Source organism: Spinacia oleracea, chromosome 6, assembly GCF_020520425.1.
Source record: "Spinacia oleracea cultivar Varoflay chromosome 6, BTI_SOV_V1, whole genome shotgun sequence".
Taxonomy (NCBI): Eukaryota; Viridiplantae; Streptophyta; class Magnoliopsida; order Caryophyllales; family Amaranthaceae; genus Spinacia; species Spinacia oleracea.
In genome coordinates this window covers 125,806,281-125,831,864 of record NC_079492.1, presented here as the reverse complement: position 1 = coordinate 125,831,864, position 25,584 = coordinate 125,806,281, and the positions used below count along the sequence as shown (strand labels likewise).

The window sequence follows — 25,584 nt, the reverse complement described above, 5'->3', positions numbered from 1 at the left end:
GTATTTATGTTATATACTTGTTTGTCGTGATCTAATAAATAAAGTCCATTGACTAATCTAGCAGATCCATAAAACATCTCTTTAAAATAAAACGAACAACTATTGTCTTTTATTATAAAGGAAAATCCCTTAGCATCTAAGCAAGAAACTGAAATGATGTTTTTAGTAAGACTTGGAACATGGAAACATTCTTCCAGTTCCAAAACTAGCCCGGAGGGCAACGACAAATAGTAAGTTCCTACGGCTAATGCAGCAATCCGTGCTCCATTTCCCACTCGTAGGTCGACTTCTCCCTTGCTTAACTTTCTACTTCTTCTTAGTCCCTGTGGATTGGAACATAAGTGTGAGCCACAACCTGTATCTAATACCCAAGAAGTTGAATTAGCAAGTATACAGTCTATAACGAAAATACCTGAAGATGGAACGACTGTTCCGTTCTTCTGATCTTCCTTTAGCTTCAAGCAATCTCTCTTCCAATGCCCCTTCTTCTTGCAGTAGAAGCATTCGGATTCAGAAGTGGGTTGACTGACCTTCCTCTTTGCAGATTTGGCGCCAGTTTGCTTAGTTGGGCTGGCCTTGTTGCCACCTTTCTTAGCATTCCTCTTCTTTCCAGATTTCTTGAACTTGCCCCCACGCACCATAAGCACATCCTGCTTATCACTTTTGAGCGTCTTTTCAGCGGTCTTCAGCATACCGTGAAGCTCAGTGAGCGTTTTGTCCAGACTATTCATACTGTAGTTCAGTTTGAACTGATCATACCCGCTATGAAGAGAATGGAGGATGGTGTCTATAGCCATTTCCTGAGAAAATTGCTGATCCAGCCGACTCATATTCTCAATGAGTCCAATCATTTTGAGAACATGTGGACTTACGGGCTCGCCTTTCTTAAGCTTGGTCTCAAGAATTTGCCTATGAGTCTCGAATCTTTCGACTCGAGCCAGATCTTGGAACATGTTCTTCAACTCACTGATGATTGTGAAAGCATCTGAGTTGATGAACGTTTTCTGCAGATCCGCACTCATGGTGGCGAGCATTAGACATTTCACATCCTTGTTGGCATCAATCCAACGATTGAGGGCAGCCTGAGTGACCCCGTCGCCAGGAGCTTCGGGCATCGCCTCATCTAGGACATACTCCTTTTCTTCCTGCATAAGAACTATTTGCAAGTTCCTTTGCCAGTCAAGGAAGTTTTTCCCGTTCAACTTCTCCTTTTCGAGAATTGATCGAATGTTGAATGAATTGTTGTTTGCCATATTAAAAACTACAATTGAAAAGAATAAACAAATAAATAACCATTCACAGTTTCTCTTAATAAACTTAAATTCTAGCATACATGCATAATTCAATGTTTATTAAGCATTTTATTCAAGTTATGTGTTCCGGCAGGTGTGAATAAAATGATTCCAAGATCCTAAAATCATTGAAGAACTAAGCACAGTTTGTCGACTTAATCCTAGAACATCTTAGGTAAGCAAAAGCCTTTTGCTAATAGTCTAGAAACTATTCTTGGTTGATAGGTACGTCTAAGAACTTATTAGGTAAACCTATCGAATTTGCCACGACATAAAAGGACTCCTTACTTATATCGTTGAGTTTCACCAAAACTAACATGTACTCACAATTATTTGTGTACCTTGCCCCTTTAGGACCAATAAGTAACACCTCGCTGAGCGAAAACTATTACTAGATTGATGTAAAGGATATCCAAGCAAGTGTATATTTTGGCATGGCACCTTTTAACTCAATTTTTTAAGTTTGGAACTTAAGGATCTTACTATGTTGGTTAGATTTTAAGTGAACTAAAATCCTTAATCATGCAACATAATCAAGCTTTTGATCTCATGCATTTTAAGACATATTTAAAGCAATAAATAACTTAAAACATGCATAAGATATTTGTGATCTAGTATGGCCCGACTTCATCTTGAAGCTTTGACTTCAAAGTCCGTCTTGAAAATCTCCGTGGGAGGCACCATTTTCTTCAAATAGGATAAGCTATAACTAATTACAACTATTTGATGGTACGCAGACCATTTTGAATTGAAAAATAACTTTTGGTGCTTTAGACCAATTACATTCAAATTAATGGTACGCAGACCATATTTTCTATCCTATTTGGGCCATACTAGTCACTTCATAACCTGCAAAACAGTACATATACAATATATACCATTCACCCATTCATTATCATGAATGGCCCACATAGCTGGTTAGTAAAACACATTATGCATCACGTAAACATTTGCAGCAATTAATCAAGGGCACCAATAATCTACCAATTATTTAGTCCTTATTAATTCTAATCGAGTTGTTTTAACCTTAAGGATTTGTAGACCTAATCAAGAGTTTATGACTAAAAAGCGCTCCCACTCAAACCAATAAATTCATATGCTTTACTAATTTTAAACATAAAATTGTATTTCTAGTCTAACCGGAAACATACAAATTTAATTAAAATTTAAAGCTCATATAAATTTATAATTGAATCCAAAAAGTTTAATTTAATTTCAGTCGCATTTAAATTAATTCATGATTTTAATTTTAGTAAAATAATTAGAATAAATTCCATTTATTATAATTATAATATTCAAAATTAAAATCCAAGAAATTAATTCAAATTATTAATTTTAAAATTAATTAAAATTACGTGAACTGAAATTTTCAAATTAAACATTCAAAACGATCTAATCGTAACGCAAACACCCTACGCGTTGCACGCCCATGGGCCGTACGCACACAGCCATTGCTGGCCATGTGCGCGCAGCCCATGCGCTCGTCGCATAGCTGCTGCTGTCTCATCGCAAGCCTCCGCACAGCGCCCCATCGCACGCGAGCTATCGCTCGCAGTGCGCGCGCGAGATCGCTCGCTGGGCGCGCTGGCTCGCTCGCTGTGCGCGCGAGCCATCGCTCGCTGGGGCGCGACATCGCTCGCTGGGCGAGCGACATCGCGCGCTGCGCGCGCGAGCCATCGCTCGCTGGTGCGCGACATCGCTCGCTGGGCGAGCGACATCGCGCGCTGCGCGCGCGAGCAGTGCTGGGCGCAGCGCTCGTGGCACGCGAGCTTGCGCTCGCTGCGCGCGAGGCTGCGCGCACTTGTGCGAGGCAGCGCGCGTTGTGGCGCAGCTCGCTTGCTGCCCACACGCGACTGCCTTGGCTCGCCCTTCGCCCATGCCCATTCGTTCATTGCTCGTGGCACACGACACAAGGCAGGGCTGCTGCCTTGTGCTCGTGCACTACGCCCTTGCTCATTGCATTCGTGCCGCACGGGCGACGAGCTCCCTTGCTCGTCGTCGCATGCCCGCATTATACAACACCCCTTAAGGGTAACACGAAGCGTCCATTGCTTCGTGCGTGCAAGTTATTTGAACGAATCGCATAAAAATTTAAAATTTATATTTAAAATTAATGACAAATTAATAAATATTATTAATTTCATAATTTTAGGGCGAAAAATCGAAAATTTATTATCCAATTGATTTCCGATTGATATGGATTCAAGTCTAGGTCATAAAAATTTAAAATTTATCGTAAATTTACAATTTTTATGGTGGTTTTTAATCATAGGTTTCTAATTAAATTACAATTAATTATGAAAATCAAATTAATTCTAAATTATTCTAATTTTCAACAAATTAATCATAATTACAAATTAGATTGCATAATTAACAAGACTAGGCATTCAAACTTGTTAAACATATGCAGTAGGTCAATCAAAAATTCAAGATTTATCAACAGGAATCGCAAATATTTAATTTAACATCTTAAATTTACGAAATTTTGCATTCGAAAAACTAAAACCTTCGAAAAGTCATAGTTAGGCTTCGAATTTGAGAATTCTGGGTTCGGCAGAAAAAGACTATTTTTGTCAAAATTTTAGAATGCCTTTTACATGCGGAATTGACACAAAAATCACTCAATTCGGATGAGTAATGAAGAAACTGCCGAAAAACTGCGTACATATAATTAAATAAACGCAATTTGCAATTAATTAACAATTACGAAAATTAATCACCCCTTTTAATTCTTGCAAATTTGTAATATTTAACCACGTTCATGCAATTTAGATTATGAAAATAATAAGGGGCTCGTGATACCACTGTTAGGTTATGATACATATGACATTACATAGATCATGCGGAAACAACCATTAACCCAGGACAACATATTATTTACACATAATCATATAGCATAATTTAGATGCATACTCTTTGTTGCGTGCCCTCCCTAGCTGCGCCCGAACCGAACAAGAACAAGTCTTTAGGACTCCAAGTGTCGTCCCTCCGTAGATAGTCCACAGCACGTCCGGATCCGCCTTAAGATTGACCAACTAGAATCGCCCTTAAGGTACTAGAAAATTTCGGCACTTTTGAGCAAGATGTGTGTTTTAATTTTCTCTCAAAAAACTCACTTTTGAATACTTTGAAACTTGTATATAAATTATGACCCCTAGGCCTTTATTTATAGAGTTATGGAAAAGGAATCGTAATCCTAGTAGGATGCGAATTAATTGGAATTAGAATCCTACATGAATTCTATTTAATTAATTTATCCAATTAGGAATAGAAATTTAATCATACACTGACTCTTGTAGATTCAGGAATCACGCATGAGCACAAACTCACACACACACGGCAGCCACAAGGGCTGCCCATGCGCGTGCGAGCAGCAGCCCGCGCAGCACGGCCCACGCAGCCGTGGCCCTTGGCGCGCGCTGGGCCTGCCTTGCGGTAGGCCTGGCCGCTGCCTTGGCTGGGCTTGTGGCGCGCATGCTTGCTGGGCGATGGCCCCGGCTTCGTGCTGGGCCTTCGTCCGGCAAGCCTCGTCCGATGCTAATTCGTACGATACGCTTCCGATTAAATTTCCATTTCCGGAATCTATTTCCGATACGAACAATATTTAACATTTCCGATTCCGGAATTAATTTCCGTTTCGAACAAATATTTAATATTTCCGTTTCCGGAATTATTTTCCGATTCCGGCAATATTTCCTGATTCTGACAATATTTCCGTTTCCGGTAATATTTCCGATTCTGGTAATATTTCCATTTCCAATAATATTTTCCGATACGTACCATGTTTCCGTTTCCGGCAACATCTACGACTTGGATAATATTCATATTTCCGATACGATCCATATTTCCGTTTCCGGCAATATCATCGTTTCCGGAGTATTCATTTCTTGCCTGTGACGATCTTAGCTCCCACTGAAACCAAGATCCGTCGGTTCCGAATATTCATAGATGGAGTATTTAATGCCATTAAATACTTGATCCGTTTACGTACTATTTGTGTGACCCTACGGGTTCAGTCAAGAGTAAGCTGTGGATTAATATCATTAATTCCACTTGAACTGAAGCGGCCTCTAGCTAGGCATTCAGCTCACTTGATCTCACTGAATTATTAACTTGTTAATTAATACTGAACCGCATTTATTAGACTTAACATAGAATGCATACTTGGACCAAGGGCATTATTTCCTTCAATCCCTTCGAGTAGTACGCAGTGATAATGGTACTGAATTCAATTGCTTACAAAATTATTTTCGTCAAAATGGGATTCTGTTTGAGTCGTCGTGTGTTGGGACGCCTCAACAAAATGGGAGAGTCGAGAGAAAACACCAACATATTTTGAATGTTGGGAGGGCGTTACGTTTTCAAGGAAATCTTCCAATAAAATTTTGGGGGGAATGTATTTTGGCCGCCTGTTACTTGATAAACCGTACACCTACCCCGATCCTTGACAATAAAACACCTTATGAGATGTTGTTTGGTAAACCACCATCGTATGTGCCTATCCGCGTGTTTGGGTGTCTGTGTTATGCATATAATCTCCGGTGTAAAGGGGATAAGTTTGAGTCTCGGAGTCGCCGATGTGTGTTTTTGGGTTATCCGTTTGGCAGGAAGGGATGGCAACTTTATGATCTAGAGACACATGAGTTCTTCGTCTCACGGGATGTCAAGTTTCATGAAGGGACGTTTCCTTTTGTAGATGAATCGGATGTGTTGCCACTGGTGCATGATGGTCATGGGGGGCTTGACCATTGGAGTTTGGATGAGAGTGGGACTACGGGTCCTGAGACCGTGTCGTCGCCTGCAGGTGATACTGCTGGGGTGTCGCCGCCTACAGGTGATACTGAGGGGGTGTTGTCGCATCCGGGAGCTGATGAGGGGGTGTCATTGACCAGTGGCGACGACAGGGGAGTGTCGTCGCCTGTGAGGGAGGAACAACAACATGAAACACCTAGTCGAGTGGATTCAAACGTCGTCTCCTCACAGACAGGTGTAGAGGAGACGACGGGTAGTGACGAGAGTGAGACAAGGCAGTGTGTGGAGGATACGGAGTTAGGAAGGGGGAAGCGTGCGAAGTTTCCGTCGACAAAGCTGAAAGACTGTGTGATACATACAATACGGGAAAAATATAGTACTTCCGACAAAACACCTACGGCGTCATCACTCTCAGGTACTCCTTATCCTATCACATATTTTGTTAATTATGAGCGTTTTTCGTCAACGCACAGGCATTATATAGCAGCATTGCAAGAAGGGCAAGTTCCTAAGAGTTTTAAACAAGCGATGCAGCATGAGGGGTGGCGTCAGGCAATGGCTGCTGAAATCGACGCGTTGGAGGAACAGGGGACATGGACGTTGGAAAATTTACCGGAAGGGAAGAAAGCACTGGGGAGTAAATGGGTGTATACTGAGAAGCGTGATGAGGATGGCAATTTGTTGAGACTGAAGGCTCGATTGGTATGTTTAGGGAATCATCAGGAGGAAGGGTTGGATTATAATGAGACATTTGCTCCCGTCGCGAAGATGGCGACAGTTCGAACTTTCCTAGCTGTCGCAGCTGTCAAACAGTGGGACGTGCATCAGATGGACGTCCACAATGCGTTCTTGCACGGTGACTTGGAGGAAGAGATCTATATGAAGATTCCTCCTGGATTCTAGAAGAATCACTTTGACAAAGTGTGTCGAATGAGAAAGTCGTTGTATGGGTTGAAACAAGCACCTAGATGTTGGTTCCAGAAGTTGTCGACGGCATTGACGCACTATGGATTTCGACAGTCGCTGTCCGATTATTCGCTCTTTACTCTGTCTAAAGGTACGTTGCAGCTGAGTGTGCTCATTTATGTGGACGACATGATTATCGCAGGCAATAACAAGTTTGCGCTTGAGAGTTTTAAGGCATACTTGAAGGAGTGTTTTAAAATGAAAGACCTCGGGGCTCTGAAGTACTTCCTTGGGTTAGAGGTGGCACGAAGTAGTCAAGGGTTCTATGTATGTCAGAGAAAATATGCCCTCGACATCATCTCAGAGGCCGGATTGTTGGGAGCAAAGCCTGTGGACTTTCCCATGGAACAGAATCATAGGTTGGCATTGGCAGACGGGCCAGACCTGTCGGACGGTGAGCAGTATAGGCGTCTGATCGGACGTCTGGTTTATTTGGCTGTCACGCGACCAGACGTTGCCTACTCTGTACATGTCCTATCTCAATTTATGCAAGCACCAAAGGAGGCACATTGGGAAGCAGCTTTGCGAGTAGTGAGATATTGGAAGAAGTGTCCGGGTCAAGGTATACTACTTCGGTCGGACAGTGCGTTGCAGTTGGAGGGGTGGTGCGACTCGGATTGGGCAGGGTGTCCAATGACGCGTCGGTCGATGACTGGATGGTTTGTGTCACTTGGTATGTCGCCAGTTTCTTGGAAGACCAAGAAACAGCATACGGTTTCTCGGTCGTCTGCTGAGGCAGAATATCGATCGATGGCAGCTCTGACGTGTGAGTTGAAGTGGTTGAAACAACTACTACGCGACTTGGGGGTGACACACGACCAAGGCATGAGGATGTATTGCGACAGTCAGTCTGCGTTGCATATTGCACAGAATCCGGTGTTCCATGAAAGGACAAAACACATCGAGTCAGATTGTCATTTCATTCGAGATGCAATCAAGGAAGGGATCATCAGTCCGTCGTACGTGTCGACGAAGGTTCAGTTAGCAGATATCTTCACCAAAGCGTTGGGGAAGGCGCAATTTGAGTTTTTTTTGAACAAGATGGGCATTCGAGATCTACATGCTCCACCTTGAGGGGGGATGTTAAGATATGTTAAGATATTAGATATTATTCTGTGAATATTCTGTAGAGTCCTAACTATGGTAAGTTACCTAATGTGTACCTAGGGTTTAGGTAACTGAGTTGTACTATATATATGTGTGTTATTAATGAGAATGATACGAGATTACACAATATTTGACAATAACCCTTATTTTTCACGTCTCGGTCAGGGATGAGTAATAAAGCTATCTAGACATGTATGGTCTTGTTATAATTCCAATGTCCGGGTTACATCGATCTCGATCCCAGATGGTGTTAAGCGTCGATCATCAACCATCTTAATTAAGAGTTAATCATTAAAAATACACGATCACTTCCTCACTCAGATCATTTACTAAAAATACTTCTTGTCTTTTCATCCATCATCTCATTTTCAGTTAAATACTTATAATTTCTATACACATTAACATTAAAATAATGTTGTGTATGTCCACTTTATTTTCACTAATTTCATTACTAATAAGTTCAACGAAGTTCATTATAATTTGGTAAGTTCAAATAAGATCAACTAAAGAGTTTGTTATGTTTATCAAAGTACAATTTACAACGAACATAAATAAGGTCGAACAAGTTTAATTAGGTTGATGTAAGTTGAGATAAGTTAAAATCAATTATATAAGTTGTCCTAAAAGGAGACATAAGTTCCTCAATTAACTTTAGAGCGAGGGTTTATACCACCACGGCACCACGGCTACGAGCTAGCGATTAGCGAACAAGATGCATCCATCGATCTTGTAATTTGTTCAAATCATTCCATAATTTATGTTAGCTTATCGTAACACAAATACGAATTCGGCATGTTGTCGGTGGCATATATTGTACAACACTTAAGCTGTCGATAACTTAATCAATACATGAAAAGTTTGTCGTAGAAATATTGTCATTTCGATACAAAATTTTCTTTCATGAGCCAACATTTCAGACATTGCATTTATTTCTTAATGCTGTAATCCCCTAACGTGTACAGTATTTAACTAGGAACCCATCATTTTCCCTACAATGCCCCCACTCCCCCACCTTCACTCCTACGGGGTACTTAAAAAAGAAAAGAGAGGCTAGATAACTAACTTTAGTGCAAATTCCATGCATATTTTGTTTTCTATTATTTGACGTCAAAAACCATAGTCTTTTACACCAATTCAACCACTCTTCCATTAATTCGGCATCACCCATTGCCACGGCGACGCGCTTTTGCACAATCAATCTTACCCCCACTTCATTTGACTTTTGTTCAAAAATTATCAAGGTTGTTACCACTGCAACATTAGCAACATTGACTAATCCTCTCATCTCGCATGCTTTAATTGAAAGTAAAAAATTAACTAATTACCTTTTTCATTTCAAAAGTTGAAACAGATATCCCCGTAAATTGATTAAGAGACAAGTAAACAACCAATATTACAAAAGCAACTTAATTTTATTTGACTTTCTCTTCTCCATTTTCACTATAAAATACTCCACCCCTTTTGCTACTCTATTAAACTCCTCACTTGCACAAATACTCCCTCTCTAACAATATGGCCCTCTACCACCCACCCTCATTCCTTATTACACTATCATCCATCCTCCTCCTCCTCCAACTCGCCACAACTCATACAAATTCATTACCATTAACACCCTCGCAACCACAAGGGTCGAACAATGCATCGGCCTCGATGCCAGCCTCAGCCGTTTGCCAGTCCACCCTATACCCTTCCTACTGCAAAGATGTCCTACAATCCGCTAACAAAACCGCCAATGTGTATGAATACGGCCGCTTCTCGTTCAAGCGGTCCGTCTCACAAGCGGCAAGGTTCCTTAAAGTCGTGAACAAGTACCTCCACGACAGTAGAAAACTCAAACTCACACCCTCCGCGGTGGCAGCCTTACAAGACTGCCAGTTCCTAGCGGAGCTCAACGTCGATTTCTTAGCCGACTCCTTCAACGCCGCCGTGAACACGCAAGAAAATAAAACTCTTGCACTTACGACGGTGGAGGATGTTCAAACCTTCCTTAGTGGCATCCTCACTAACCAGCAGACTTGTCTCGACGGACTCAAGTCTGCCGAGTCAGCATGGTCATTCGACCGTGGAATTACCTCTCCTTTATCAACCGACACTAAACTATACTCCATTGCTCTCTCTCTTTTTACCAAAGCATGGATCCCAAAAAAGAAAAAGGGTTCAAAGCCTCCCCGAGGAAAGAAACACCCCGGCTTCTTCGGTAATAATGGCGGCCGCCTCCCTGGTTTAAAAATGTCCGACAATGCTCGAGCCGTGTTCGAGGCCAGTCTTAGCCGCCGCCACGAACGGCTGCTAGGTAGTGACAATGAAGGTGATGATCAAGTGCTTATATATGATGTTGTGACCGTGAGCAAAGATGGTAGCGGGAATTTTAGTACGATAAATGATGCAATTGCGGCTGCACCTAATAAAACTGAAGCAAGTGATGGATATTACTTGGTTTATGTAAGTGCTGGTGTTTATGAAGAGAATGTCTCCATTGATAAGAAGAAGAGGTATATTATGATGATTGGTGATGGTATTAATCAGACCATTATTACCGGTAATCGAAGTGTTGCTGACAAAGTTTTTAGTACTTTCCAGTCGGCTACTTTTGGTAAGTTACTACTATACTACGTACTCCGTACTAATTAATTAAGCTACTGTTTTGAGCTATTTTTAGTAACTTCTATTATTTGCAATTTTGGTCATGCTCTTCGATCATATTAACAAAACTAATATGCGGTTATTTGAATTTTATTATTAAGGATTAAAATTAGAGAATGCATCATAATTAAAATAGTATGACTATGATGGACAATTTTTTTTTTCTTTAACCAATTTAGATTAAAATAAACAAGATTAAGAAAGAAAACATATTAGTCTTAGAATATTAATGAGAAATTTTTGGTTATCTTTAAGTACAAAACTTAATCACGGATACATAATTAGATGTGAACATTTGATGCAAGAGTACCTAATGAACTAGTTAAAATACTGCCACTATGAATATGATATTTTGTAATTTACGAAGCTCGGTTTCATAAGGTAAGCACAACTTAAATGACATACATTTACAACATTTAAGAAGGATGTAAACACGTGTGTTGGTCTGGAATTCTGTTAGTATTTAAGTTTATTTTTTTATATTAGATGAGCCTTGAGGTGTGCGTCTATCGAAGGCCCGCATGTTATTTTTTCGCATATTAGATATGTATAGAAATACACATATCAGCTGAAAGACAAATAGCTAAAAGACAAAATAGGAATTACCATTCTGTAAAAAAAAAAGTACCATTCTGTAAAAAAAAAAGTACAATTCTGTATAAAAAAAGTACCATTTTTGTTTTAAAAAGTACTTCCTCCGTTCTTATTTAAATGACACAATTGGATTATGGACACTATTCATACAAGTTCTTTTGACTTCATTTTGTGATTTATACTTAAGAAAAAATATAGTCTTGTGGGGTCTTATTAGATTCGTATTAATAAATATTATTTTAATATCAACTTTTTATAATTTTTTCTTATCCATAACTGAAGATATTAGTGTTTGAAATCGTGCGTTGGCAAACGTGCCTAAATAATTGTGTCATTTAAAAAGGAACGGAGGAAGTACCATTTAATTTCCTTTTTGTCCTTTTGTCTATTTTGTCTTTTGCTATAATATGTATTTGCAAACACATATCTAGCTAACATCCGAAAATACTTTCTCCACACACTCTCAATAAGAAAGCTGGAAAATATTCCTTGTCTTTCTCTTGGCTATCTTGTGCTTTGGTTTTGAGTAAAATATATCCGTAAGATATTACTTCCGTTCTTAAAGATTCTCAAACATTTTGAAATTTCAAAATTAATATACGTTATATGGCTCTTTATTCGATTCATCTTGATATATATATTTATAAAACACGTTGTATAAACGTATAATTGTGTTATCTTATGCGGAATTGAACACAATCCATCAATGGTCAATATTGTATTAGGGTCGAGTAAATTGTAATAGGAAAAACATTTAAGAACAACATAGTAGTTTTGAGCTGAGTAATAATAATGGTACGGTAATTTGTTTTATGCAGCTGTAACGGGAACAGGATTTGTGGGCATGAATATGACCATAAGAAACACAGCCGGTGCAATCAATCATCAAGCAGTTGCTCTAAGAAGCGGATCAGATTTATCAGCCTTTTATAATTGCAGTTTCGAAGGGTACCAAGACACGTTATATGCCCATTCCTTAAGACAGTTTTACAGAGAATGCGACATTTATGGGACGGTCGATTTTATATTTGGTAACGCTAATGTAGTGTTCCAAAACTGCAACATATATCCTCGTTTACCCTTAGACAATCAATTCAATGCTATTACCGCTCAAGGAAGAACTGATCCGAACCAAAACACCGGCATTTCTATAGAAAATTGTGTGATCCGTGCATCGGACGACCTTGCTAATAGTAATAGCACGACGAAGACGTACCTAGGGAGGCCGTGGAAGGAATACTCGAGAACGGTTTATTTGGAGTCGTTTATTGATAATGTGGTTGATCCTAGTGGTTGGAGAGAATGGAATGGGAGTTTTGCGTTGGATACTTTATATTATGGTGAATTTAACAATACAGGTCCTGGTTCTAATGTTACGGATAGAGTGAGTTGGGCAGGTTATCATGTTATGAATGCGACGGATGCATCTAGTTTTACTGTTTCTACCTTTGTGTTTGGTGATGAATGGTTGCCTCAAACAGGGGTACCTTACACTAGTGGTTTGTTGTAATTATTCTAAACATTATTGATATTATTTTAGATATTATTATGCAGAATTTAGATACTTCCTTTACATTTACATTTGATTATTCATATTTTTATCTTATTTTAGAATTTGTATTGATTTCTCATGGAATAAAAATTGCATGTACTTCCTCGAGTCGATCCATTCTTTTTATAGTATGTTTTTCTTTTTTTTTCACTTAGGGGTGTTTTTTTTATTTTGTATTTATCTTTCTACTACAACTACAGACTATTACTTCATAGCTAGTCTCCTATTAAACTGTCTCACACTTACGTAACTTTTAACCGTACCTAAATATGCAAGTTGGTATGTTGGTGTACAGCATGCTGCACAGAAGCAGAATGATCAAGCTGATCAAGCTCATCAACATGCTGACAAAACTCAGCATATTCTAGAAGCAATGATGTCAGCTCTAACTACCTATCCTATATTCTAGGGATTCTGTTAGCAGTCTGTTAGTACATCTCAGTTGTAATAATATTGCACTGATAATTGTAATTGCTGATGTGTAAGTTTGTAGCTCTCTCATTGGTTGGAACACATCACCAATCACATTGTATTTATAGATTACTCAGCTTCTGTAATCAATTGAATTCATTCGTCTGAAATAAATAAAACTCTCTCTAAAGTTCTCTGATTTCTCTTTCTCTCAATGCTTACTGATGATCAGTTTCAAGCAATAAACTCAACCTAAATGGTGAGTTCTAACATGGTATCAGAGTAGTGATCAATTGATCCTGCGTTCTTTCTCTTCTTCTTGTTAATTCTTTAATCAAATCTTCAGAGAAATTGTGATTTCGCAATAATAAAATGCCTTCAGATCAGCAAGATTCATCACAGAATCCTAATTCTGCTTACTATCTCAGTAATAGTGATCTGAATACCACCAAATTGGTGAATATTGAGTTTGATGGTGAAGGAAAAAGCTTCAGTGATTGGAGAAGATCAATGATGATAGCATTGTCTGCTAGGAATAAGCTTTGCTTTGTAGATGGCAGTCTGAATCAACCAGCAACTAATTCTACAAACTACAGAATGTGGATCAGGTGCAATGACTTGGTCATTTCATGGATATTGGCCTCACTTGAAGCTTCAGTTGCAAGAAGTGTTCTGTACCTCAAAACTGCAAGAGCAATATGGCTCGATTTAGAGGAAAGATATTGCAGAGAATCTGGACCACAACTGTTTACTATACAACAACAGTTAGGAGACTTAACACAAGGAGATGATGAAGCTGTTGCTAGTTTTTTTACCAAGATCAAACTTCTGTGGGATCAGCTGGATGGACTAGAACCTTTACCTGTTTGTGTTTGCACAGGCTGCAGTTGCACACTCACTCAGAAATTGTTGAAAACACAAAAAAATCAAAGGTTGATTCAGTTCTTGATGAAATTGAGTCAAAAGTATGAACACACTAAGAGTACTATATTGATGATGAGTCCTCTACCTACGATTTCAAAAGCATATGGTCTTTTACTTCAGGAAGAACAGCAAAAGGAAGTACATAATCACAGAGTTCAAGTGCAAACAGAGTCCACAGCATTCAATGCAAGAAGATTTGACAATAAAATTTACAAGAATCAGTACAATTCAAGTTCCAATCCACAAAATTCAGGATCTGGAAACCAGTATAGAAGCTTCAACAACACCAGGAACAATTTGTTCTGTGATCATTGCAAAATGAAGAATCACACTATTGATAAATGCTGGAAACTCCATGGTTATCCAAAGGACTTTAAGGGTAAAGGAAAGAGAATAGCAGCAGCAGCTCAACTGGATGAGTTTAATTCTAAAGAAACTCAAGAGGAGGCAGATGCAGGGATGATTCATGCTACTTTTACAGAAGAGCAATACAATCAATTGATGAAATGCCTACAAAGCCGGCAAGTTGCTAATCAAGTTGAGAATATTGGCTCTCACTCACTTGGATTAGCAACCAGTTCCCACCCTAAAGGTACATTTTGTTTTCTGTCTAATTTCAGAAGAAAGTGGATACTAGACAGTGGTGCTAGTGATCACATGTGTTCCGATCTGTCACTTTTCACTACATTTGAGAGTGTACATGATGATCAACACACTATTACTATACCTGATGGAACTGAATTAAAAGTAAAACATAAGGGTACAATACAGTTAAGTCAAGACATTGTTCTCAGAAATGTTTTACATGTCCCAAAGTTTCAGTTTAATCTGATATCCATTTCTAAACTTTGTTGTGACACTAAATGTTCAATCTCTTTTACAAATGGTGAATGTTATCTTCAGGACCCTTCCAAGAACAAGCATATTCTGCTTGGTAAGTTGGAGAGAGGTCTGTATAGCCTAAGTGAAGATCTCTTTGTATCAGACAAGATTCCTGGTTCACATAAGTATGCTCTTTCAGCAGCCAAACCAGCAGCAATACAAGAAGCCAAGTTGTGGCATCTCAGACTTGGTCACATGTCTTTTGGAAAAATAAAAGGTCTCAAAGGTGTTGATGTACATGGTTGTTTAGCTGAATCATTTTGTCAAATCTGTCCACTAGCCAAACAAACTAGATTTCCATTTTCATCTAGTTGTATCAAAACCACTACACCTTTTGAAATCATTCATATTGATGTATGGGGTCCATATTCTGTTTTAGATACTTCCAGATGTAATCAATTCCTTACAATTGTTGATGATTACACTAGGATGACTTGGACACATCTTATGAGAAATAAAACAGATTTAGTTCGAATCATGTCTCAGTTTTTACTTTATGTTGAAAACCAGTTTGGTCTAACTGTGAAACAAGTAAGATCTGACAATGCTCCTGATCTTACTGAGGGAAGAATGAAAGAATTATTTATTGAGAAAGGTATTCTAGGACAGACTAGTTGCAGTCATACACCTCAGCAAAATGGTGTTGTGGAGAGAAAACACAAACATCTCCTTGAAACTGCCAGAGCTTTGTCTTTTCAATCCAAACTTCCTGACAAATACTGGAGTGCTTGTGTACTTACAGCAACATATCTCATCAACAGAATGCCTCTAAAAAGCATAAACTTCTCTACTCCCTATGAAAGGTTGTTTAACAGCAAGCCTAATCTTTCTCATTTGAGAGTGTTTGGCTGCCTTTGCTACATAACCACTTCCAAAGTACAGAGGTCAAAGTTTGATCCAAGAGCAAATCCATGTGTCTTTATTGGCTATCCCTCAACACAAAAGGCTTACAAAGTTCTAAATCTCTCAAACAATAAAATCACCACATCCAGAGATGTTCTCTTTCATGAACATCACTTTCCTTTCCATTATTCTTCTAATCCTAATACAGCTTATTCAACCAAATTTTTCTTACCTATTGTGACTTCTTTTTCAGATTCTTTTTCAATTTCACCAATCCAACCACAAGAACTTCAACATCCATCACCTGAAATTGAATCCCCCTCCAATTCTTCTACTGATATTCTTTCTGAAGAAGTTTCTGAAGAACCAACACATTCCACTTCTCCTTTACATTCTCCTATTGTTCCTACAGCATCTTCTGAACAACTCTGCAGAAAATCCACCAGAATATCTAAACCTCCTACACATCTTAAAGATTTTGTGTGCTCCAAACCTGTCAAGCACTGGTGTAACCTTGTTGCTTATGACACCCTTCCTGACACACACAAAGTTCTGATTGCTGCTCATTTACATCATATTGAACCAACTACCTATAAGGAAGCTGCTACTGATGATAGATGGTTGGATGCCATGGAAAAATAAATCACTGCATTGAACAACAACCACACTTGGGATTTTGTTGTTTTACCTAAAGGAAAGAAAGCTATTGGGTGTAAATGGGTGTATAGAATTAAAAAGAATGCAGATGGTTCAGTTGAGAGGTACAAAGCCAGACTGGTTGCCAAAGGTTTTACACAAAAATATGGCATAGATTACCATGAAACTTTCTCTCCAGTGGTAAAAATGTCTACAGTAAGGTGTTTGATCTCTCTTGCTGCTAGTAAAGGCTGGAAATTATTTCAGTTGGACATAAACAATGCTTTTCTTCATGGACATCTTGATGAAGAAGTTTATATGAAGGTTCCTGATGGTGTTCATGCTCCTACAGGTCATGTTTGTAAGCTCACAAAATCACTCTATGGTCTCAAACAAGCTTCTAGGCAATGGTTTGCCAGATTGCTTGATGAACTGAAGTGTCAAGGCTACAAGCAATCTAAAAATGACTACTCCTTATTTATTAAACACACCTCTCCTCATGTTACAATTGTGGCTGTGTATGTGGATGATATCATTGTTACAGGTTCTGATGAAACTGAAATCTCTTCATTAAAAGCACATCTCCATAACACCTTCAGCATCAAAGATTTGGGTTTACTCAATTACTTTCTTGGGATTGAAATCAGTCAGACTACTGATGGTTATGTTCTTACTCAAAGAAAATACACAAAGGAAATGCTAACTGATTGTGAGCTGGATATTTCCAAACCAGCAGTCACTCCCTTTCCTCTGAATCTTAAGCTCACACCAGAAGGAGAGGATTATCCCAATGTTGATCTGTATAGGTGCTATGTTGGCAAACTGAACTTTCTTACCCATACCAGACCAGATCTTGCTTTTGCTGTGCAATCCCTCAGTCAATTTATGCACTCTCCTAAGCTTGATCATGTTCAAGCTCTCACTCATACTCTTAGGTATGTCAACCATACAGCAGGCCAAGGAATCCTTCTCAAAGCTACAAATCAACTAACATTACAAGCTTTTTCTGACTCTGATTGGGCAGCTTGCTCTTCAACCAGAAGATCAGTCACAGGCTACATTCTTCTTCTTGGCAATTCCCCAATTAGCTGGAAATCTAAAAAGCAGTCTACAGTTTCTAAAAGCTCTTCTGAGGCAGAGTATAGGGCTATGTCTCAAGCTGCAAGTGAGGTTACTTGGGTTGTTCGATTATTGGAAGAGTTAGGCATCACCAATCTGAAACCAGTACAACTAAACTGTGACAATCAATCAGCACTACATATTGCTAAAAATCCCATCTTTCATGAAAGGACAAAACACATTGAAGTGGATTGTCATTTCACTAGGGATAAAGTGCTTGAAGGACTTCTCCAACTCAATTATCTTCCAACTCAGCATCAGTTAGCTGACATTTTTACAAAGATTCTTCCTGGATGTCAACACAGGATTCTTTCTTCCAAACTTGGTATGGTTCATACCTTCCCCACACCAAGTTTGAAGGGGGGTGTTGGTGTACAGCATGCTGCACAGAAGCAGAATGATCAAGCTGATCAAGCTCATCAGCATGCTGACAAAACTCAGCATATTCTAGAAGCAATGATGTCAGCTCTAACTACCTATCCTATATTCTAGGGATTCTGTTAGCAGTCTGTTAGTACATCTCAATTGTAATAATATTGCACTGATAATTGTAATTGCTGATGTGTAAGTTTGTAGCTCTCTCATTGGTTGGAACACATCACCAATCACATTGTATTTATAGATTACTCAGCTTCTGTAATCAATTGAATTCATTCGTCTGAAATAAATAAAACTCTCTCTAAAGTTCTCTGATTTCTCTTTCTCTCAATGCTTACTGATGATCAGTTTCAAGCAATAAACTCAACCTAAATGGTGAGTTCTAACATGGTAATATTACATTTAAGGGTACATTCTATTCAACTGATTTTCACTTATTTTGCTTATCTGAACTTATTTGAACTTGTCAAAACTTATTTTAGTTACTCCCTCTGTGTTTATTTAAAGGATACACTTGGCCGGGCACGGTTATTAAGAAAAAGAATTAAATGAAATAAAGTAACAAAACAAGTGGGGTTGGGGTAGATATTTTAATAAGTAAAATAAGTAGGGACCATGCCATTTTAGAGGGGTGGGGGGTGGGGTGTAGTTCTGAAATTATTTGTTTAATAGGGTGGTGGGACATAAGATATATCAGATAGATTACTTATATGGTGGGGTTGGTAAATTACTAAAAATGGCAAGTGTATCTCTTAAATAAATACGGCCGGAAAAGGCAAGTGTATCCCTTAAATAAATACGGAGGGAGTATAAACTATTATTAGGGCCCGGGCGATGCCCCGGGTTACTACATTAATAACATTCACATTTAGTAACATTTATTTTGCAATGATAACATGAAACATGCATATCATATCCTAGCTAGTAGTAAAAACTTTATTTTTTAAACTCAAGGTCGGAAGTTCAAATCTTATACAAACTATGGAGTGAAAAACTCATAATCCGAGCGACACATGTCACACAAGCTTTCTTTTAAACGTTTTTAATATATAGTATAGAGTGTACATGTCCAATCCTAGCTTACTTTTACTTGAATAAGTGAAAATAAAGTGAACAGAACAAAGTCTATGCGTCAAATTACAAGAATTTGTTGTAATTACTTTTTTTTTTACCAGTTTATTTCTCTGTTTTCCTACTTTTTACTCCCCAACACGCCGAATCTGATATCCATTATTCAAATCAGGTCAGCCAGATCATAGATTAGATCAACTAGATCGGAATTTTTTGCCCACTCCTATATATAGTCCTAAACTTAGAGAAATTAGAAATGGATTTGGGCAACCTGATAAGGAGGATAAGTTCGGTCCACTTACCAATTCAAAGAACATCATCCATACAATACAAGAAAAATATGTAACACTAACCGCCCTTTTGGTAGCAGGGTATAAATGATCTCAATATGAATGAATTTATATGTAAATTTGTAAAGAAAATCAATTATATCAATTCACAGGGTAATGTTAGTTCTCTCAGAATTAATAACTCTTTTTCTTCATAAATTTTCATTACCCTCCATTATTATTTGGGGAGTGGTATCAGGTGGGAATGCAAATTTATGAAGAACACACCATGTTTAAGACAAAATTTCATTAACATGAACACCATGATGATGTTATTTTCTTGCCAAATAACACTAAGATTTATTTTCATTCCCACAATTTATTACCGGCTACCAATCGAACCGTATGGTATGTGATATTTTCTCCAATCTTTTTCTAGTGTGCGTGAAACAGTTCACATATGAATAACAAATAAGTTTCAACGAATAGTCATACCAATAAGTTTTAACACTTTTTTTTTGGCAACTATTAATTAGATTTTAAGTGTAACTTTTACGGAGTAACATTTAAGAATTTTGCGTGCATTAATTTAATTAGTAAGCACATAGTTTGACAAGATGAAACCAGTTAGGTTGCTGGGTAGCTTGGTACAAGAACTTATAGTCTTTAATAAATAAAATTACTAATATTATCAATCTGATTGGCATTATTAATTTGGTTTTATTCCAATAGAACAAACAAAAAATATTAGAAATTTCTACCAATTGACGAATTAAAGACAAATTTCATAGTGCAATGAGAACTAATAAAACCAAATTGGAGTAAGAAGAAAAATCCGAAGCAGAAGCCAAAAACTCGGCCGTCAAACAAGAACTCGTGAAATCTCTGAGCTGTTCTCGAGTGTTAGCTAGTGGCTGTATACAATTGGGCCAATCAATCAATAAATCAATCAAACATTACGTTACTGAACGTAACCAATGGTTAGGGTAGTGTAATGTAACTATCATCGTTGTTCATAAAAGTCATAAGTCATACTACGGAGTAACTCGTTAGTCCATTATAGCGTCCATGACCATATTAACCGAATTGATTTTTTTTTTTTTTTTTTGGATAAGGAAAGAAAACACCAGGTTAGCCCCTTTGAAAGGGATAACCTAAAGCATCCTTGAGGATGATAAGGGAAAGGGAAGGATCAAAAGACGAAAACCACAGCGACATAGAAATACAAGAGCTTCCTTTTGCCGCCATAAAATCAGCCGCATGATTAGCCTCCCGATAGCAATGGTTGATCACAAAATTATCGGTGTTGGATAAGTCCGCCAAAGAGTCTTCAATGAGGCCATTAATTTCCCACGGGACCTGCCACACACGATTCATGGAATTGTTCACCACCAAATTATCTCCCTCGATGATCAAATTTTTGCAGTCCAACGCCATTGCACTTTTGATGCCTTCTCTGAGTGCACAAGCTTCTGCAAATAGGATAGAGCTGAGCCTTCTGGATGCGACGCCTTTGCTCCCGCAAGTATGAGATCACCTTTCTCATTTCGAATCACATAACCCAAACTTGTGGAAGTAGAGCCTCTTTTAGCACCATCGAAATTCAGTTTCAAGAAACCTGGAGGGGGACAAGACCACGCCACTTCTTTGATTATATTATGTCTTTTCTGACCTTGATGCTCCGTGGCACTATTTTGATCTTCCATACAAGAGAGAGTTCTAAAATGATTACAAATAAGATTGTAATTATCAGTGATAGAAATGCTCTCATTACGGAAAACTAAAGCATTCCTAGAAAACCAAATATGCCACCAAGTAGTAGCAATCCTTGATGTTCCCTCCCAACCTAAAGAAGTCTTGAAATGTAGCAGGTTTTCTAGCAATGAGGCATTGGGACTAAGAGGGGGGGGGGGGGGTAGCCCAACCTTGACTGAGATGGAGTTTAACAAAAAGATCAACACCATAAGGGAAATAGAGAAAGAGGTGGGAGCTATCCTCTGTGTGATGTGAACAAAATTGACATTGGAGAGGTACTGCTACATGACTACGAAATAATCTTTCTTTGGAGGGGAGAGCATCATTACAGATTTTCCATAATAAATTCTTTACTTTTGGAACAACATTGAGTTTTCAAATCCAACTAAAACACACTTTATTTTCGGGAGCTAGAGATAGGCCTTGGACAAGACAAGCAGCTGATTTTGTGGAAAAACTGCCACTAGGGTCAGGCCCCCAAAACAATTTGTCAGGAATATTAACCGAATTGATTGCCTTCATGCGTAAGGATACTAGATTGATAAAGGCCCCGATACAAGAAAAAAGATACTTCATATGAGTATAATTTGGAAGGGATATATAGTATATATTTTCTTCAACGCGTCTCGTGTTTGACCAGCCATACCATCAAGTTGATGGTGTGACGCTCGCAACTACTATATGGAGAAGGTTTTGACTAGTATTACTTGACTTTTTAGGTTTATATATGTTACTTGTAAATTGTATTCGTTATTATTTTTTTTTTTTTTACTGTAGTTTCTTCAATTTCATGTAAGAGGTTACTTGTATAAATTGGTGTTACTTAACTTTCTATGTTGGTATTACTTATACATTGTATCCATTGTTACTTTTATGGTTTTATCTCAGGTTCTTCAATTTCATGTTAGAGATTCCTGATATAAACTTGTGTTACTTGATTTTCTATGTTGGTGTTACTTTTTTTATTGTAGTTTCTTCAATTTTATGTTAGAGGTTCTTTATATAGACTGGTATTAAATTATTTGACTTTCTATGCTGGTCCTACTTACACATTGTATTCGACATTACTTTTCTTGTTTTATTGCATTTTAATTTTAGAGGTTCCTTGTATAGTAGAGACTGGTGTTACTAGCTTTATTTTCTACGTTGGTGTTACTTTTATACTCCGTTAACTAACGAGATGGGCTTTAAACGCGATTGACTTATTTATAAGTGTAAACACGCTAAACCATCAAGTTGATTGTGTGGCAGGTCACATATAAGACTTGAGATATTTTCTTTTGTTTTAAATTAGGCTTCTTTTGCCAAATCCAAATTAATTCAACAGTAACTCCCTTCATGTTTTTTTTGGTTGTGAATGAGTCCTGAGGGCAATACCCCTCCATTCTTTTTTAATTGTCGACTTAACACACTTTCTCCGTTCCTTTTTAATTGCCGATTTAACACACTTTCTTCATTCCTTTTTTAATTGTGGCTTTTGAATTATCAATATAACTAGCTTTTGTGTCCGTTCATTGAACATACAACTATATAGTGGTTTGTTAAACAGTCTTTTGAAATGCTAATTTTACCGAGGGGTGAGAATGTAAGATATATGATTTATATAGAGGTGAAATGGGAAAGTTAAAAATTATATATATTAGATGGTGAATTAATATCTATACTAATATATTAAAAGGCGTTTGTGAAAACGTATATGTGTCACGTAGACTCCCTCCGTATTACGCCATGTCACCACTAATAAGCATTATGGTATGTTATTGACAACAAAAAAAGCATGTAGCAAGGATCGAACATCAAACCTCATGGATTAAAAGTTTCACTTCCTACCATCTCAACTAGCTACAATGTTTGTCATATTTTCACATATAAATGTAAAATACAATCTTTTAAAATTGGGCACATTTTTCGAAAACGTAAACCCGACTAAAAGTAAAACCCGGAGCAACGCCCGGGCCACACACTAGTTGAGTGTTAAAATAGGGAGATGGAGTAGAAGAGGTTAAATTAATATATAAATTAATGATGAATTGATATTGAATGAGGAAGATGAAATGGAAGAGATGTTGAAGTTGTAAAAAATTTCGTATAACGAACAACAAAAGGAAAAATGTGGAGTGACACGTGTCATCTAATAATTTATGATTTTCCTTTTTAAATACTCCCTCCGTTTCAAAATGTTTGTTACGTTTTGATTTTGGCACGTTTATTAACGTATAATTAAAATTCTTTTTTTTTCTAATTTTAAATGTTCTAGATTCCATTATAAATCTGATTCCATCTTTCCAAATTCTGACATTTATTACTTTCTTTGAATAGTGCAAATCTGCTTTCATCTTTTATTAAAAAAAAATACCTCAATCCACTAATCATTGAAACAACTGTAGACACCTACTTTTGTCCCCATTCCCGAAAGGGAAGGTTCGATGATGAAAACGTAAATCTCCACTTGACAACGCATCTCCTATAAAATAACGAATCTCATTACCCCTTTTCATTTCACCCGAAACCTGCTATTTATAGAAACCTGCTATTTATAGAAACCTGCTAAAAATAGTAACTGCCGTAAAGGGTGTTGTGGGGTTTTTCTGGTGAGATACCTTGGAGGTTTCTTGGTAACTTTTAAAGATTAAACAAGATTGTATTTTTATAGAGAGAGAAAGTAGAGAGAAGGCAGAGCAGCAATTGCTCTAGAATGTATTGATTGTGACCCCTTTTTCTAGGGAAGTGGGAATATTTATAGTACTAGGTTTTTGTGGGAATGACCTAATATTCCCCTTACATGATTGGCTGGGGAATGGGAGAAGGACACGTGTCCTTTCTCCTTACAATTCTCTGATCCCTTGTAGCAATAGTGGGCTATTTGGGCCTATTGTGCTTAGTAATTCACTTGGGATACATACTAATTAAGCCCTTTTCCAGGTATAGGTTTTATACGTACATTTATACATACTTAAATACATACATCGTAGATACCTAGATTAATACTCATGCCCCGGAGTAGACTTTGCATGATTTCTGCTTAGGGGGCGCAATACGTGCCAGGTGTCACATCTTCATTGGTGCACGAAGGCATGGTAATTTTGCCCACAACATTTGCCCCTCAAGAAGGGCATTTCTGGAAACACTTTCCGGGTATCGCTTCTTGATCTTTGATTTGCATCTTCATCTTTGGGTCAGGTGTTGAGGGGGTGACACGTGTCACCTTTCTCTATTTTGCCCCTCCTTATATATAGAGGGGGGGGGGTAAATTTCATTTTTTTACATTTCGATTTCACAGAGCTCTCATAGGCGATTTCCGGCGTGTTCCTACCACCATCAGGCGATTTCCGGCCACCACGAGACTCATCCTTTTCCTCGTCAAACTCATCCTGTTCTTCGCGAAATTCATCCCGTTCTTCGCGAAACTCATCCTGTTCTTCACCAAGTACTTCGCAGATCTTTCAAGGTTAGTTTTCGCCTTTCTTGTTTTTGTTATCCTCTCGTCATTTTTCTCTTTGTTAGCGGCCGACCTCTTAGTACTAGGTAAGGGTTTAAAGGTTTTATTTAAGATTTTTCCGCCGTTCATCTTTTGTCGGGGCGGACGTCCAATCGCGTCTTTTTCTTCATTGTTGGTCACCCCTAAGCCGTGCTTCGTTCACTATGCAGAAGGCATGGCTAGAACCAAGCAAACGGCAGATCCTACGCGCCTGCGCTTGCGGGAAGGAGCATCGACACCTCCTAGGGAGAGATATTCTTCCACCGCCTCGGCAGTCGACGAAGAATTTGCCGAACTCTTTCAAGAGATCGACGAGTACGTCGAGGCGGGGGAGCAGGCGGCAAGCTCGTCGGAGGGTACAGCGAGCCAGGTAGTGGGGGAGCCAAGCGTCGCTCCATTGTCATCAGCCGCCGAGGAGCAAGAAGCTGCTCCCCAGCTTATTAGGCCCAGAGGACGGGAGGAGGCCCAAATGCTTCCGTCAGAAATTCACCCAGACGTGGGCTGGATGCGGTGGCTAGACAGGCACGGAGCCAAGATGAGGGATGACCTCTGCGTGGGGGAAGGGTACCAAATGCGCGTGCCGGCCGGTCTGGACTCGACCGTCAGCCTGCTTGCCGAGGGAGAATTCCCTGTGTATGCCGCGTCAATCAAACTCGGCATGAGATTCCCTCCACACCCCTTCGTTGTGGAGGTGTTAGATGGTTTTAATATTGGGGTGGCCCAGCTGACCCCCAACTCATGGGCGGATATCTTTGGCTACATTGCCAAATGTGCGCTGAACGACGTGGAGCCGTCCTTCAACGCCTTTCTGCATCTGGTCTCCCTCTCTCGTTCCCCCAGTGCCGCCAAAGGGTGGTTTAATCTGAGCAGCCGTGGTACCTACCAGACAGTGGTCGGCAAGCTCAGCAAGTG

General features: G+C 38.7%; 2 protein-coding genes and 1 long non-coding RNA gene across 3 annotated transcripts; 1 reads left to right on the top strand and 2 right to left on the bottom strand.

Moving 5' to 3' along the window:
* Positions 1 to 9,577: 9,577 nt before the first annotated feature.
* On the top strand, positions 9,578 to 13,014 carry LOC110778774 (probable pectinesterase/pectinesterase inhibitor 41). The gene is made up of 2 exons (XM_021983333.2): positions 9,578 to 10,710; positions 12,173 to 13,014. Exons 1-2 carry the CDS (start codon positions 9,630 to 9,632, stop codon positions 12,862 to 12,864), a joined length of 1,773 nt encoding a protein of 590 aa, XP_021839025.1. The 5' UTR covers positions 9,578 to 9,629; the 3' UTR covers positions 12,865 to 13,014.
* Positions 13,015 to 13,596: 582 nt separating this feature from the next.
* On the bottom strand, positions 13,597 to 14,238 carry LOC130463895 (uncharacterized). Its single transcript, XR_008924109.1, has 2 exons — positions 14,133 to 14,238; positions 13,597 to 14,002 (listed from the first exon to the last, which is right to left on the bottom strand). It is a non-coding gene; the product is annotated as an uncharacterized lncRNA (long non-coding RNA).
* A 6,332-nt stretch (positions 14,239 to 20,570) lies between these two features.
* LOC130463583 (uncharacterized) lies at positions 20,571 to 21,145 on the bottom strand. The gene is made up of 2 exons (XM_056832752.1): positions 20,882 to 21,145; positions 20,571 to 20,798 (listed from the first exon to the last, which is right to left on the bottom strand). The coding sequence occupies exons 1-2, from the start codon at positions 21,143 to 21,145 to the stop codon at positions 20,571 to 20,573; spliced, it is 492 nt and encodes a 163-aa protein (XP_056688730.1).
* Positions 21,146 to 25,584: the final 4,439 nt, after the last annotated feature.

Bases quoted from the DNA above. Each gene is read 5' to 3' on its own strand.
- LOC110778774 (XM_021983333.2), top strand. From the start codon at position 9,630: ATGGCCCTCTACCACCCACCCTCATTCCTTATTACACTATCATCCATC. The intron at 10,711-12,172 runs GTAAGTTACTAC...TGTTTTATGCAG, and splicing joins TTTCCAGTCGGCTACTTTTG to CTGTAACGGGAACAGGATTT.
- LOC130463583 (XM_056832752.1), bottom strand. From the start codon at position 21,145: ATGGAAGATCAAAATAGTGCCACGGAGCATCAAGGTCAGAAAAGACAT. The intron at 20,799-20,881 runs GTGCAATGGCGT...CGTGTGTGGCAG, and splicing joins ACTCAGAGAAGGCATCAAAA to GTCCCGTGGGAAATTAATGG.